The sequence below is a fragment of the Chaetodon trifascialis genome, chromosome 6 (genome assembly GCF_039877785.1).
Source record: "Chaetodon trifascialis isolate fChaTrf1 chromosome 6, fChaTrf1.hap1, whole genome shotgun sequence".
Classification (NCBI taxonomy): Eukaryota; Metazoa; Chordata; class Actinopteri; order Chaetodontiformes; family Chaetodontidae; genus Chaetodon; species Chaetodon trifascialis.
In genome coordinates, this window is record NC_092061.1 from 6,265,599 (window position 1) to 6,279,834 (window position 14,236).

At 42.4% G+C, this 14,236-nt stretch overlaps 1 protein-coding gene across 2 annotated transcripts in view; it reads right to left on the reverse strand.

The window, feature by feature from the left end:
• The window catches only part of trpm3 (transient receptor potential cation channel, subfamily M, member 3), a 106,848-nt gene extending 92,900 nt beyond the window's left edge, over window positions 1–13,948 (reverse strand). For both annotated transcript variants that reach the window (XM_070965417.1, XM_070965416.1), the window contains exon 1: window positions 13,324–13,948. In XM_070965417.1, coding sequence (XP_070821518.1) covers window positions 13,324–13,413 — 90 coding nt within the window. In that variant the 5' untranslated portion in view covers window positions 13,414–13,948. The remainder of the gene's footprint in view (window positions 1–13,323) is intronic.
• Between the last annotated feature and the right edge of the window lie 288 nt (window positions 13,949–14,236).

The window sequence follows — 14,236 nt, forward strand, 5'->3', positions numbered from 1 at the left end:
GACGGGTGCATAGAGATAAAGGCTGAGATGCAGGGGGGGAAAGATGGAGCTGGAAACAGAAAAGGAAAGGACTATTTGCATGCACGGGGTCTTACAGTAATTCCTGTGGGGCCCACAGTGACACACAGGAATCCCGTCCATTTCTCCCCTGATTTAAAATTGAGGCTTAATGTTAGAACTGATCTTCAAAGACCCTTCATGCTCTTTACATGCATGTATGTGTGCGTGTGTGCGTGTGTGTGTGTGTGTGTGTGTGTGTGTGTGTGTGTGTGTGTCACTTCAGCTGACAAAATTATCCATTTCCTCCATTATGCTGAAGAGAGAACACACTTCTAGCATTACAACTCTGAGCCTCAGAGGGAGGAGGCCATACACTACGTGCAATGAAACAACATTGTCTCTGGTGTTCTGGGAATAAGCTGTTATGTGCAAATGAGAATGTTGCATGTGTGTGCATGGTATTTGGCATCATGTGTGTTTTTGTTTTGGGTCCTAATGTGTATGTGTGTTTAATCTACGAGTGCAAGGACAGGGAAACATTTTGAAGGAGGCATTCAGGGGAACTAAAGCTGCCCCAGCATGACTGAAGATGACTGAAGACCACTCACAGCTAATGACCTGAGTGAGATCACTAACACTGAAACAACACACCATATGAGCTGCAGAACACAGCGTTGGTAGGCAGAGGGAGAAAGAGTGAGACAGATGCTGATAGAGAGGCAACAACAGGGGGGGGGGGGGTGAGTTATCGTCCAGAGACAGTGGGAAGCGATGGAGAAAACTTGAACAACACTTTTATATAGAGGAAACATGAACAGCAAGGCGTGAACTCCTCCTGAGCAGAGGAAAGAAAAAAGAGCAGGAAGGACTGAGTGAGTGTATTTTGAAAGGCTTCCAAACTCTTCCTGAAGACCACATATTGATTGTCAATAAAAAGAGTAAAGGCCTTAAATAAAGCAGTGTTTATGGAGACAGAGGAGATCATTACAGTATTGACAAAAATGTGTGTGTGTGTGTGTGTGTGTGTGTGTGTGTGTGTGTGTGTGTGTGTGTGTGTGTGTGTGTGTGTGTGTGTGTGTGTGTGTGTGTGTGTGTGTGTGTGAGAGAGAGAGTGCTTGTGGACCTGTCCCACTTCCAAACACTGCACAGTGCAGCACTTTGCTGGGCAGCTGGAGCAACATCCCAGCATAATAAATGCCAGAACGAAGATTAGATGAAAAATTTCAACTACAGGAATTCTGTGGGCCGACCAATCAAATGAGCTCTTTCCTTTCTATACTACTGTCTGTTTGGAATTTACATAACTATGCATAAACACAACAGGCCAGGTCAAGGATGGAGAACGTCAAACAAAATGTGTCAGTGGCGAAGTTTAAAACCACCAAAAGCCATGAAGGGGAACAGCAGCATGGAGGTTCTTCAGTTTAGTCGTCAGTGCAGACGATAACAAAGCAGTTGGACATTTAAAATGTAAAACGTGTGCGGCTTTGAGGAGATATGACAGCAGGAGCCAAGACAACAGGGACTTCAGCCTTGCAGCGACGTGCACAGAGGCTCCAGTACGCAGACGGACTGACTAACAACTGCATGACAGGGCAGCACGAACTCAGTGCTTCAGCTTACATTAACTGTGTCAGGCTCAGGTTTGTATTTAAGTCTTCTTGGCAACATATCTTATAGGTCACACAATATGACGCTACTTAATGTGCTGTTAATAAATTTGTTTGGCACATTTAAAATAATTTAAAAACACACTACTTTGGCTCTGATGTAGCTGCCTCTCTCTGTCTGTAGCATGGGCGTATTATAATATGGATGTATTATGATCTTGTAATAAATCCATAGTCTGTAGTCACCACTCTGTAGGCTCGCTCAATGTCCCGCCCACAGCACTATCTGACTGGTTACACATCACGAGGAATAGCCTATCAACACTGAGGCTTCTCTGCCACAGACAAGCAAACAGACTGGAGCTGGTCAGGTGAGCATGAGAGATTGCTGAAGTTGTCATAAACATCACGACCTTATGATCTATTTCTGTGATGATAAGCATGCCCAGTTTCCCTGTTACACCTCTGAAAATGCCTGAAGTCATAGTTAACACCATTTCACTGAATGGAAGCGAAATCAAAGGATTTTAAACCAGCTGCTCTTTCCTAACAGCACTTCAGAGTAAAGCATGGCACACATCTGTCTTATCTTTTCACTGCAAGTCTGCACTGAGATTTAGGGAATTATTAATTTAAAAAGTAGTAAAACTGCAATTCACACTATGATGGTTCAGTTTTGCATTTAATTCACATGCGTGCCAAACCTTGGTGGTGGTGGGGCTCCATATGGATCAGGGATCACCTAAATGGCATTACACCACTACCCAAAATGTCGAACTACTCCTTTAACGATGGCGACTGCTCTCATACAGTAACTCTAGATGCTTCAACAAAGCAACATGAATAAGAACACATCCGATAATGTCAATGTGATTAGTGAGTACGAAGAAAACGAATGAATTTGCAGTAGATCCAGATGGCGAAGCTTTTCTTGATCAATATGAGACAGAAGTGAAGAGGGTACTTATCAGAGTGACATTGATAGTGGTGGATGCTGAAGCAGGGAGGGAAACATTGAGGGGAACAGATAGAAAGGCACAGATCCAGAGAGTGATGAAATGAGACATTACATAATGCAGGACAGGCAGAGAGAGAGTGCTCTCGCAGATCAAAGCGTTTTGTTAAAAGACTCTCCCTGTCATAAAGAATCCTATTCTCTTTCAACACTATTCATATTTTTTTTTTTTTAAGTCTATTATTCCCTCATTTTCGGTTTGTCTGTCACACTGCAGCAGCAGCAGGCCTCCAACACAACAGATAAGGTGCTAGATATGCGATCTTTTCATGGAGAACAGATCATTAGCAACAAACCTCAAAGCTCATGCTGTGTGATTTGTTAGAATTCAATACAAATCTGAACAATGATTTATGAGCACTTCACCAATCTGTGAGGCAGAAACAACCACATGACAACCCTAAAATGAAGAAATAAAAACTAATAAAAAAAAACACTTTATGTTTTTATTTGATGCCATAAAATGAAGCCAAACTACTGTAATTGTGTGTGCAACAGAGAACACACCGCTGTGTGCAGCCCCAAACGTTTGATCCCCTTCAGCGCTGAGGAAAAATATTAAATCAGCAGTATGCAAGGAGTGAAAACAATGACTTCCAATCTTCTCAGTCTGTCTTCTTTGTGGGATAAATCGCACCTGAATTTGAGCAGGCAGGCAGGTTGAGTGCGAGAAATAAGAATTCTCTATCAAGTTTCTGGGCGTTGAACTGGGTCAACGAGCAGTGCTGGTTAATGTAGTGCAGCCAACCAGGAGCTTGCAGGGCGTTTCTAATAGGTTAGAGTCTGAAGTTGTATCATGACTCAGCCTTTCACACAAACATACACACACACACAAGGATACACCACAATTACCAAGGCCATTTCGATTATTAACAGACTACCACATGCTCAGACATCCAGACGGGCACGCCAACGCATCCATTCCCATGAGTTTGTCTGAGGTTTGTTCTGAGGTGACAGATTTCAATAAGGGCGCACATGTAATTTCATGCCACATTCACAGAAACACACACACATTCTGCTATAGACAGTCTAGTCTAATCTCTTATCTAATTCGAAGGACACTGGCCTATAGCTATCAAACATCATATTTTAATCTACAATCTGAGCAAAGTCACACTCCGCACCACCCATTCAGTCCGGACAGCTCTCAAACTGTTCGCCAAACATCAGAGGAAGGCCTGCGAAAATAATCACCATTATAAATTATTAAAATACTGTGGAACTGTTTACACCAAATGATGATTTTTCCCACAGAAGCTGTTTCAATATCAAAGGTAGAGTACACTCTGAATACCAAAGTACATAAATGATTAATGATGAGTCAGCTAACATGAGAGACGTCCTTCACACTTTTTCTTTGTCTTATATGATATTAAACTACTCTAAAATCAATGAAGTTGATCAGGCAAATGATCAAATATGTTATCCTTACGCTGTTGTGAAAATATCACATTCTGTGTTCTTCATGTTTTACACAGTGTCCTTTGCACAGTGACCTTTTTGGGATCGTGGTTGTACTTACAAGCATCTGTTCACTGCGATGAGCATTTTTACACTGTTTTCCGACACAACCCCAAACCATTAAATTATCAAATAACTGGTACATTAATCAATAATGGAAAAACAATAATTAGTAATAATTACTTGTAGCCTTTGACGGTACTGAATAAAAAATGAAATAAAATCTCAGCGTGGGATTTGGACAATCATCGTGTCTTCAGTGTTGGAGATTCGAGTCTGAAATGCTCTGCAGTCGCTGTCCATGGTGCTGATTTTGACTTTTCAACTGATCAGGCTGCATTTAAGATAGAATAATGCTAATTTGCAGTGTTGCAGCAGCAAAGGGGATGGAGCAAGAAGCATCAGTAACGGCACAGTGTCAAAGCAGCACTGATTTGCTGGCTCCAGTTCAACATGAACAACATCTTGATTGATGCCACACGCTCCAGTAACAATATGGCTTCAGCTCTCAGATTATTAAAGAGCCTCTAATTTTAGTCTCCTGAGCTCAGGATGCAATTTCAATACTTCTCCCGTCCTCCCCTCACACCTCAGCATGCCTTTTCATTATCTTAACAGCCTTGACAATTATATTCCTGGTACTTGTCCAGGCTCTTGTCATCTCGTGCCTGCAGCACTGCAACTCACTCCTGGCTGGTGCGCCATCCGACCTCTGCAGCTCATCCACAATAAAACAGTTTGGCTGGCCTTCAATCTACCAACTTCTCCCACACTACACTGCTCCTCCGCACCCTGCACTGGCTCCCAGCAGATGCTCGACTCCAATTTAAGACTCTGGTACTTGTCTACTGTGCTGCTGGTGGCTCAGGTCCATCCTACATCCAGAACATGCTCAAACCATACAACCATCTACTACGTGTTGCTGCTGCCAATTGGCTTGCTGCTCCCTCAGTAGAGGCTACCGCTCAACAAAATCACAACTGTTTGCACAGCTTCTGTCTCAGTCTGAACACTGTCTGTTCAGAATGCACCTTGGCCCATTAGAAAACAAACAAACAAACAAACCTCTTATTGTTTCTCAATGTAGCACCTGAAGCAGTCGATACACATCCATGGTCAGTGCAATTTTCAGGTTGTATCCACAAGGTCAAATGCACTTAACATAAGTCACTTGGGATATGTGAGTGACAAAATGTATTGATTAGTGGATTTATTGATTTACTGTTGACCCATTGATTAGCTATAAATTACCTCCCAAGGATCCATGCATACATGAATATGCCACAGTGCGCTAAAACCACAACTAGCTAACCTTGATATGGACAGAGGCACAAACAGCCCAACATCCAACATGAAACAGCCTCATTCCCATTCAAGGCCACACCACAACAGTACCACTTAACTAATTAAAGTGATAAATTAAGTTGGTCCTGCATCTATACCACTTCTATATGTTGATTTGTATAAAGATCTATAATGAAAGACTTGTGCAGGTACTGTACATTTGGACAGAGCCAGGCTAGCTGTTACCAAATGGCTCCAGCTTCATATTGAACTGACATAAATGAGAGTGCGATCAATCTCCTTATTTAACTCTTGGCAAGAAAACAAATATGTGTATTTTCAATTAAGCTTATTGGTGAGAGTGAGAGTGCTTCGCTGTGTACAGCTGTTGTAGACTCGTGGTATATTAGCAGCAAGCTTCACCTGTCCATCCACAGCTGGAGTGCACTGGTTTGGTTAGACTAATTCAGTCTGGCTCACGGTGAGTAACTAGCTGGAGCGGACAGCAGAGGTGATAACTAACAGAGCAGAGCGGCCTGATGATTGACTGTGGCGTTCATGAGCAGGAAATTTACTTCCTCTGCATCAGCAAACACACCTTCAAACACTATTAGGCTGCATCCTGAGCATATCTGGACACATTTACATTGACCATTATTACTCACTCCCTGCAGTTTGTAGGTTATGGTGGCTACACACACAAGATATCGACTTCTCACAACACCTGATTAAAATACAGGATGAAAACGAGAGAAAATAGATTTTTTTAAGACAAGTCAATAATAACATTAACTATGTGATTTATTTGTGCCAATGGAAATGCTGCTGTGTTCTTAATGCTGTGTTCAAATGCTGTCAGTTTCTCCCTGGTATTCTTATCAACCATGTCTACATGCTAAAGAATGGTGATAGTGAAATACCTAAAGATACCTAAAAGATTAGGTTCTGCACGCCTGCACTGAAACCAAATGCAACATGCGGGTTTGCAGAAACATGCAATAGCATAAAGCTGCAGATAACGTTCAACAGCTACAAACCTGTGCACACACGCAGGAAATTCAGGCAACATATACACAGTGAATGCACACTATAAATTCTCCTAATACTAGTGTCACACGCTCTACATCGGTATACGGTGTTCATAAAACATATCAGGATTCATAACTTTCAGTCCTTATACATAATTAAATAGGCCTCCATCACCAGTATATAATTCCCCATGACATCTTACAGGTCAAAGGTCAGCATTCAGAGTTCATAACCCTGATTACAAGGTGGAGCCTGGGGTGGGTGGATGTGGAGTTTGCATTTGTGTGTGTGTGTGTGTGTGTGTGTGTGTGTGTGTGTGTGTGTGTGTGTGTGTGTGTGTGTGTGTGTGTGTGTGTGTGTGTGTGTGTGTGTGCATGTTTGCACACTCGCTTGTGAGAAATTTCTACAGTGAAAACAAGAAGCGCTTTGCCAAATTATACATTTATTCTGAAACTGCAGGTCCTTTCAGCCTGGATCCTTATAAATGATTCAGAAGCTCACTGGTAGGTAGAGTCTTTCTGTACTATCTGTTGCATTAATTCAGTATAAATGCATTTAGAAACAAAGACTACAAACAGCATGACACATTGTTTCCTCGAGCTGGCTTCTTGTTTATAGATCCAGATATTTTAGGCAGCATAAAAGACAAATTTGCAAACAGCTTATTTTACCTCTCATGATGTTGTGTGGAAGCATGCCAAATAGGAAATGTAAAGTCTTTGTCTGCCATAATAAAGGAATTAGGTGTTAATTGGCAGCTTATGTTCTCATTTTGGCTCATTAATAAGACACTGTTTTAATTAAAAGCTCATAAATGCAGTATTTGCTGGTTAATTGAGACATAAACAAGAGAGCTTTGAGACATCCTGTGACTTTGAGGCCTACTCACACAGCTGAGAAGAAAAAAGAGGAAGAGCGATAGAAAGGCGACAGGACCCTCCCTCAGGCGTCTGCGTGACAACACGCTGTTTCCACCACTTTCATTCAACACTCAAGTAACATTTGTTCTCAACGTGTTGGGATCTGACAGTGAGTGTGGAAGTGACAGAGAAACAAGTACGACCTCTGATGCACTCTGAAACACACAGCAGCTAGCTTTCTTTCTACGTGTACTGTGCACGTCCTGATTTGTTTCAGTTGTTGCCCCTTTGTTTGTTGCAATGTTGTAAGGAATATGTTATGTAACTATGTTTGTTGTTTAGCTGCAGAGGGGCTACAATAGCATTGGATAATAGCTATTTTTACTCTCTGGAACAACAATATTGAGAGTAACACATCATCTGTCATTTGCTTGATTTGCATTATGTGCACTTCCCCTGCATTAGTAAGCTCAATAACAACAAAACGCACACAAAGATCCTCAATGGAACGGGTGCATTATGGGTGTCATTATCATGCCACATGGCAAATTTAAATCAGATAAGCAGCAGTTTCTGAGAGCTTGCTAACTGGTACAATCCCCGCTGTCCCAATCTTAATGACTTATCAGAAAGTGTAAATGAAGCACAGCATTTGTTGCACAGACGGATGAAATAATCTGTTGCAAAACTCCAGCAATCACATTACATCTGATTAGTAGTTCTAAGTAGTAATGGGATGTTTGATGCATGGCATTATATCAACCTGCAGTTAAATAGATACTTGTTATCAACCCAGATGATGTGCTGCCCTCTTTAGTCAGTAAAAATGTGCTGAGTTGCAGCAGTGCTGGCTGCTGCACTGGTGCAACATCTGTATCACCGCCCCGACTCCCTGATACAGATCACACGCAAAGAAAAAGTCCAAATCGGTTTTGTTATGAAACTTCTGTTTCCATGTAATATAAATATGCTACTAAAAAAATGTGCTATATACTAATAGAGTACAGATACATGGGTACAAGGAGTTTTCACACTAAAATGTTCAGCCTTTTAACCCAAACAACAACTTCTGTGCTGAGATCTACTGTATCTATCTACCTTTCTGTATCTACTGTAGATACCAAAATGAGTGGTGCCACCTATGGGTGACTGACTGTACTTTGCTCCTTGGTCATACTGTATATTGTAGGTAAAAAAGTTCACACTAAAGAATGGGAGATTTTTAGAAATATCACTTTAGATTGCTGAGTAAGATGAAATCCTTTACATATTAACACCTCACAAGCACTGCAAGAGTGTCTCTCTCTCTCTCTCTCTCTCTCTCTCTCTCTCTCTCTCTCTCTCTCTCTCTCTCTCTCTCTCTCTCTCTCTCTCTCTCTCTCTCTCTCTCTCTCTCTCTCTATATATATATGCATTCCCCATGCATTTTATATAAGATGGAGTGGTGTCAATGCTTTATGATTATGGGAAGCAATGAAATGAAAAAAGGAGGAGAGAGAGAGAGAGACAACAAAAAGATGACATGAAGAAAAAGAGGCAATAAAACAAGATGAAAGAGCGAAAAGCAGTCAGACACGACAAATAGCAAGATAGAGACAAGAGAGGGAAGGAGGAAAATTAACAAATTCATGAAGAGAAGCAAAGAAAGGATTATTACTGTATTCACTGTATGCAGTATTTTCTTTACGCAGTTACTGCACAGCTCTGCAGAGGTATTAGCAATGTCTGATTTCCTGAAAGGGCGAAGAGATGCAAAATGAATGTCCCTGGCAACTGACAGAGACGAGGCAGCTGAAACAACTTAATGTAGTATGATGATCAAAGGTAAGATTAAAAAAAAAAGCATACAATCAAAATGTGACCTATGAGAAGAAAGAAAGAAGCTAAAGAAAAGACAGAGGAACAAGACTGAAATAAACAGAACTCTGGTGAATATGAGAGAAGTAGAAGTCGCATGAGAGGATGAAAGAAGACAGATTTCTGATTCTGACATATTGTTCCCTGTTTCACACTTTATCCTGCTCAGTCTGCACAAAAACCCAGACTTCAACTTGTGCAAATCATGCTGTCAACGTTGCATTAAATTATTTCAGGAACAAGCTCTGACGGAGAAAGAAATTGATTAAATCTACATATCCAACCACGAGCAGCAAAGAGGTCTTTCATTAAGGTCGAGATCAAAGAGCTCCAGGTTTCAGTGGGACAGTGAACTACAAACTGTGACTCCTTGTTTCTGGGTGGCTTTCTGGCTGGACTCACAGGATCAGAGAACATGGACCAGAGTGAAACCCCAGGTGTGCTTCCTCCTCCTTTTTTAGGTGTCCTAGTTCAGGACAGACCTCTCCCCCCTTGTCTAATAGGGGCATTACTCTTCTGTGAAGTGGCACTTGGCCGATTGCTTGCCATTTTAAAGGTCAATAGGAAGCTGTTGGAATGAATTCAATTACTTGTTGAACACTCATGTCAGTACAAATTTGATTCATTGTCAGTTCAGGGTCATTATTAAAACTGAGTGAGTGTAACGCTCCCGCCTTTGCAGACCAAAAATATCTTGAACTAAAAGTTGAATTAAGGCTGAAGTCCATTCGCCGACACCGAACTCAGCAATGTTTATCTTTAAGCTGAACTGAGAGACGTACAAGAAAAATACCCACTAACACAAACACACAAAGGAAAAAACATCTTTACGTTTGCGCTCAATAACATTTGCACACATGCAAACAGTTTACACCTTGTGAACAGCGATTCTCTGATGGATAAGATGAGCTCCTGGGCCTTGCCACTGTGAAAATGAAATCTTCGAATGATCAATATTTGAGCATGCTTCAGCTCTGTCTTATGCACACACACGTGCAAACACACACTTCTCGTCATTACGTGGTCAGCTTAAGGCGAATGGAGGTGGGTTAAGAAGATCAGCTATAGGTTTCTGATTAACTGCATCCAATCATAACAGAAACAATGGCCGTGGGCTGTATCAGCAGGTTAGGTTAGTTATGTGTGTTTGTTTAAGACATGAGGTTAGAGTGTACTTTTGGTTAGCGCTGAGGAGATATGGTCGTACTTATTACATGATGTCTGTGATCTTCTTACATGCACTTGTTGTAGGTGTCTCTCGCTCTGTGCAGGCTGCAGGGTTCAGATCATGTGCTCACACACCGGTGCTTGCAGAATACATATTTGCTGCAACTTGCCCGTAGCACTGCATTACACTGTAAATGCACATACTCATAGGAAAGCATGTGCACAGGCACAAGCACACACCCACGCACAAACACACACAAGCAATCTGTGGACATATCTTCCTGCACAAGGAAGACAGGAGACATCCCTGACAGGCTATACATTGTAGTCACGCTCATATGCACACACAAGGGTAAGTATGCTGTTGGCAGCAGCGGGCAGGTAATGTTAGAGGGACATGGGAGGAAAGTGCTTGCCATGCAGAAATTTCCAACAATAATGACAGGCCCATTAGGTTTATGTCACACTGACAGCTGGATGTCTCCCTAGAAGGACTCACACACAGCAACCACAGCATTACAGACCATAACTCTCTGTAGGTTCATCGATGGTGCTAACCCACTCAAGCAAGGGTACAGGTTCACCTGCTGCTACCGACTCTAAGACTACAAGACCGTTACCTCAAAATGAAAAGGGTCCACCCTGAATGACAATTCATGTTATTTTTTTAATATTTTACAACTCATTATTCATTATGTTCAGCAATTATGTCCTGAGTAAAACAGCAGAGGCAACACTGGGGTAATGACGTTAATTCTGGAGCTGCTAATTCACTGTCAAAACACTTAATCCAAACAAGCGGGGCGCTACACTAACAGCGTCCCGTGACATTACATTACACACATACATTATGAACAAATCCACATAGAAATCGGCAGGAGAGCGCTAGCTGTTAGCAGCCAGGGGGCAGCAGAGTCCTGCTGTGTGTTTGGCTAACAGAGCTAACAGCTAACGGAGCTAAACACGCAGCAGTACTGACAGTTTCTATTCAGAGGAGCATGGAGTGCTAAACAGTGAACTGACAACAAAGCAAGCATACAGTAAATAAATGTACGGAAGCACTTCAGGTGAGTACAGTTTTGCAGGTACAAGTACACTTTACATTAGTGTCAGACACCTCTGTCAGAGATAAACATAACCAGATACATTTACTCAAGTTCTGTACTGAAGTACGATGCTGAGGCACTTGTGCTTTGATAACAAAAGGTGTACGTAGCTGTTATTGATTAGAAACTGCTTTACATGAAATATGTCACTAAGTAAAGAGAGTAAACAGCCCATTGATTTTGGTACAGACTCCATTCACTTTGGGACAGTTCAAACAGTTTTTCAGGACGGTTCTTGGATGATGGTGAAAAGTTAGTCTGGCGGCTTGCACGCCTCACTTGATGACATCGTCTCTTCAAGTCTTAATGCTCCCAGATTCAGCTCAGGGATTAAATAAATTAAATTGAATGTAATTATCCCAAATTCATTTAAACTTTCTGGGGTGTTTAGAGTGAATTTTTTAATGCTTTACTTACGAAAATGTTTAATCACAGAAACATAATTACCAATGACTTAGAAATGTTTAGTGATGCGAGATTGGAGGGTGCTTTTTTCTAAAATACATTACTTTTATAGCGTGATGGAGCACTCTGAGTACTCTAAACACACACACACAGAGACAATGCTAACATAACTGCATCTTCATGTAAAGCTCCACAGTAAAGCCTGTGTTAACGACCAGCTACTGTATGCATGTCTGCAGACACACACACGCACACACCAACAGATCCTATGCACATTTAATCAAAGATTACAATGATATTCATTTAATCAGGCTATACAAATGCAAATGCCTGACATGTGAGCGCAGGCACTCTCGTTGTATGCTTCAACATCACAGCGACACTGTTCTCTGAGACACTTTGATACAGCCAGATCAAAGGAGAGTGAAGAAGAGGCATTCAAGACCTCCAACAATAGCCCTCCTTACAGAGTGCCTCTAACTGGCTTAAAAAAAAGCACATGAATAAATAAAGATTAGATTTTAGGGTACAAATGTCTGTAAACAAACAATATCAAGGCACTCTGAATTTACAGAGGCTATTAAACACACATGCACCCCCACACGTTTAGATACACAGATTTATATGCACTCACTCACACACATTGTATAACACACCTCTGAGCAGGTGATGACGTGAAAAGGTGTGGTTTCAGCTAAACCTGCTGGATCTGAAAAATATACTCTCTCCACCATGAAGCTTTACATTGAGGTGCATTGCTGAACACCTGCCTACTGGGATCTGATACTGCACATCCACCTCTTTCCTAAAGCTCCTCAGTCCTCGCTGTCATCTCCAATTCAACCTTTCTGCTCAGCCATCCCTACAAAATTGTCTCTTCTTTTATATTCTGCCTCTTTCATTCACCATATAAACATCCTTTCCCTCACTCTCAATCCTTTTGCTTCTTCTCTCCACCTCCACCGTTTGTGCAACCCTCTTGCTATTTCCAACACTGGACCCCTATAATCCACTCTCATCCCCTGATTTCTCTCCATCTCTTTTCAGTGTCTTGTCTCCTCTCTTTCATTTTTGTGCTCTCAATCATTTCCAACACTTTCTTTGACACTGACTCTCTTCTTCCATTTCTCTCTCTTACTCTCTGAGCATCTCTCTAACATCAGGTTTCTGTTTTTCCTGTCTCCATTTTTATCCTCTTTGCACATCCCCACACTTCTGAAGCTCTCTACTTCCCTCTGAGTGTGATGCTGGCGGTTTTGCCACACTTATCTTCATTTTCAACTACATCCTTCCCTCTATCCCTTCTTAATGCCTGCCTTACATCCACTGGGTTATGCACTAAGTACATTCAGAGATGTGGCATAGCAGCTCCTCCAGCATTCTGCATCTTCACACCTCTTTCTACTTATATCCCTTTGGAAAGTAGCAGGATAGCAGAAGGGCTGCCTGACATATTTTACTATGTATCTCCCTGGGCATTTAGTTTTTAGTTCATTCCCACTCTCCCTTCCCCTGTGCTCTTTTACCTTTAGCAGGCGTACAGATGGCAGGAAGGCTGCATGGCACAGTTTTCTGATGGTCCAGTTGAGTGGCCGTGGTGCATCCAGCTGGTTCATGGTGCCCACTCTTCACAGTGGAGCCACTGGTGCCCGGTGGCTTTTCCCGGCACCAGGTTCAATGCTGCCCCACTAGGGGGGCAAAAATGGGAGAGGGTCTCCAACTCCAACTGCCGAAAAGCACGCAAGTCCCAGGGCATGACCCTTGACGGACAACCATCAACCACCACTACCGCCACCACCCTGAAGCCTTTACTTCCTCAAGCAGATTAAGCTCTCACCTGGGCAGCTTTCTGCCCACTCTCCCCGTCCTCCCTGGCGAGACAGATCCAAAGAGTCCAAGGTAAGCCAAACCTGGAGCGCCAGGAGCATCAGAATCCTCTTCAACCAGTAGCTGGAGTGTACTCAGCTCTGGCGCGAAAAAACCCAGAGTGTACAGTATTTTCCCAAACAATGGAAGAGAGCGCAGCAATGCACACACAGATACAAGAGCATGTAGTGTGAGAGGGATGCAGGTGGAGAAAGAGAAAGAAGAGAGAAAGAGAAGGGGGAGAGATGGAGATGTGAGGAGAGGAGAGACGAGCAGTGCAGTGCAGTGCAGTATAGCGCATAGGGGAGAGGAGAGGAAAGCAGAGCAGCGCAGAGCAGCGCAGAGCGCATAAACGGAGCAGCCTGACAGGCAGCGGCTTAGATTTGAGGCTGCATGCCCACTGCTGTCTCCAAGATGAGAGGAAGGGAGAGAGAGGGAGACTGTAATAGAGGGAGACAGAGATATGGAGAAAGGGAGAGAGAGAGGGAGTGAATGGGGAGACATAAAATAAGATCCAATACAATTGATGAGCAAGCTGAAATTGAACCTATGGGAATAGGATGCAAGAGAGAA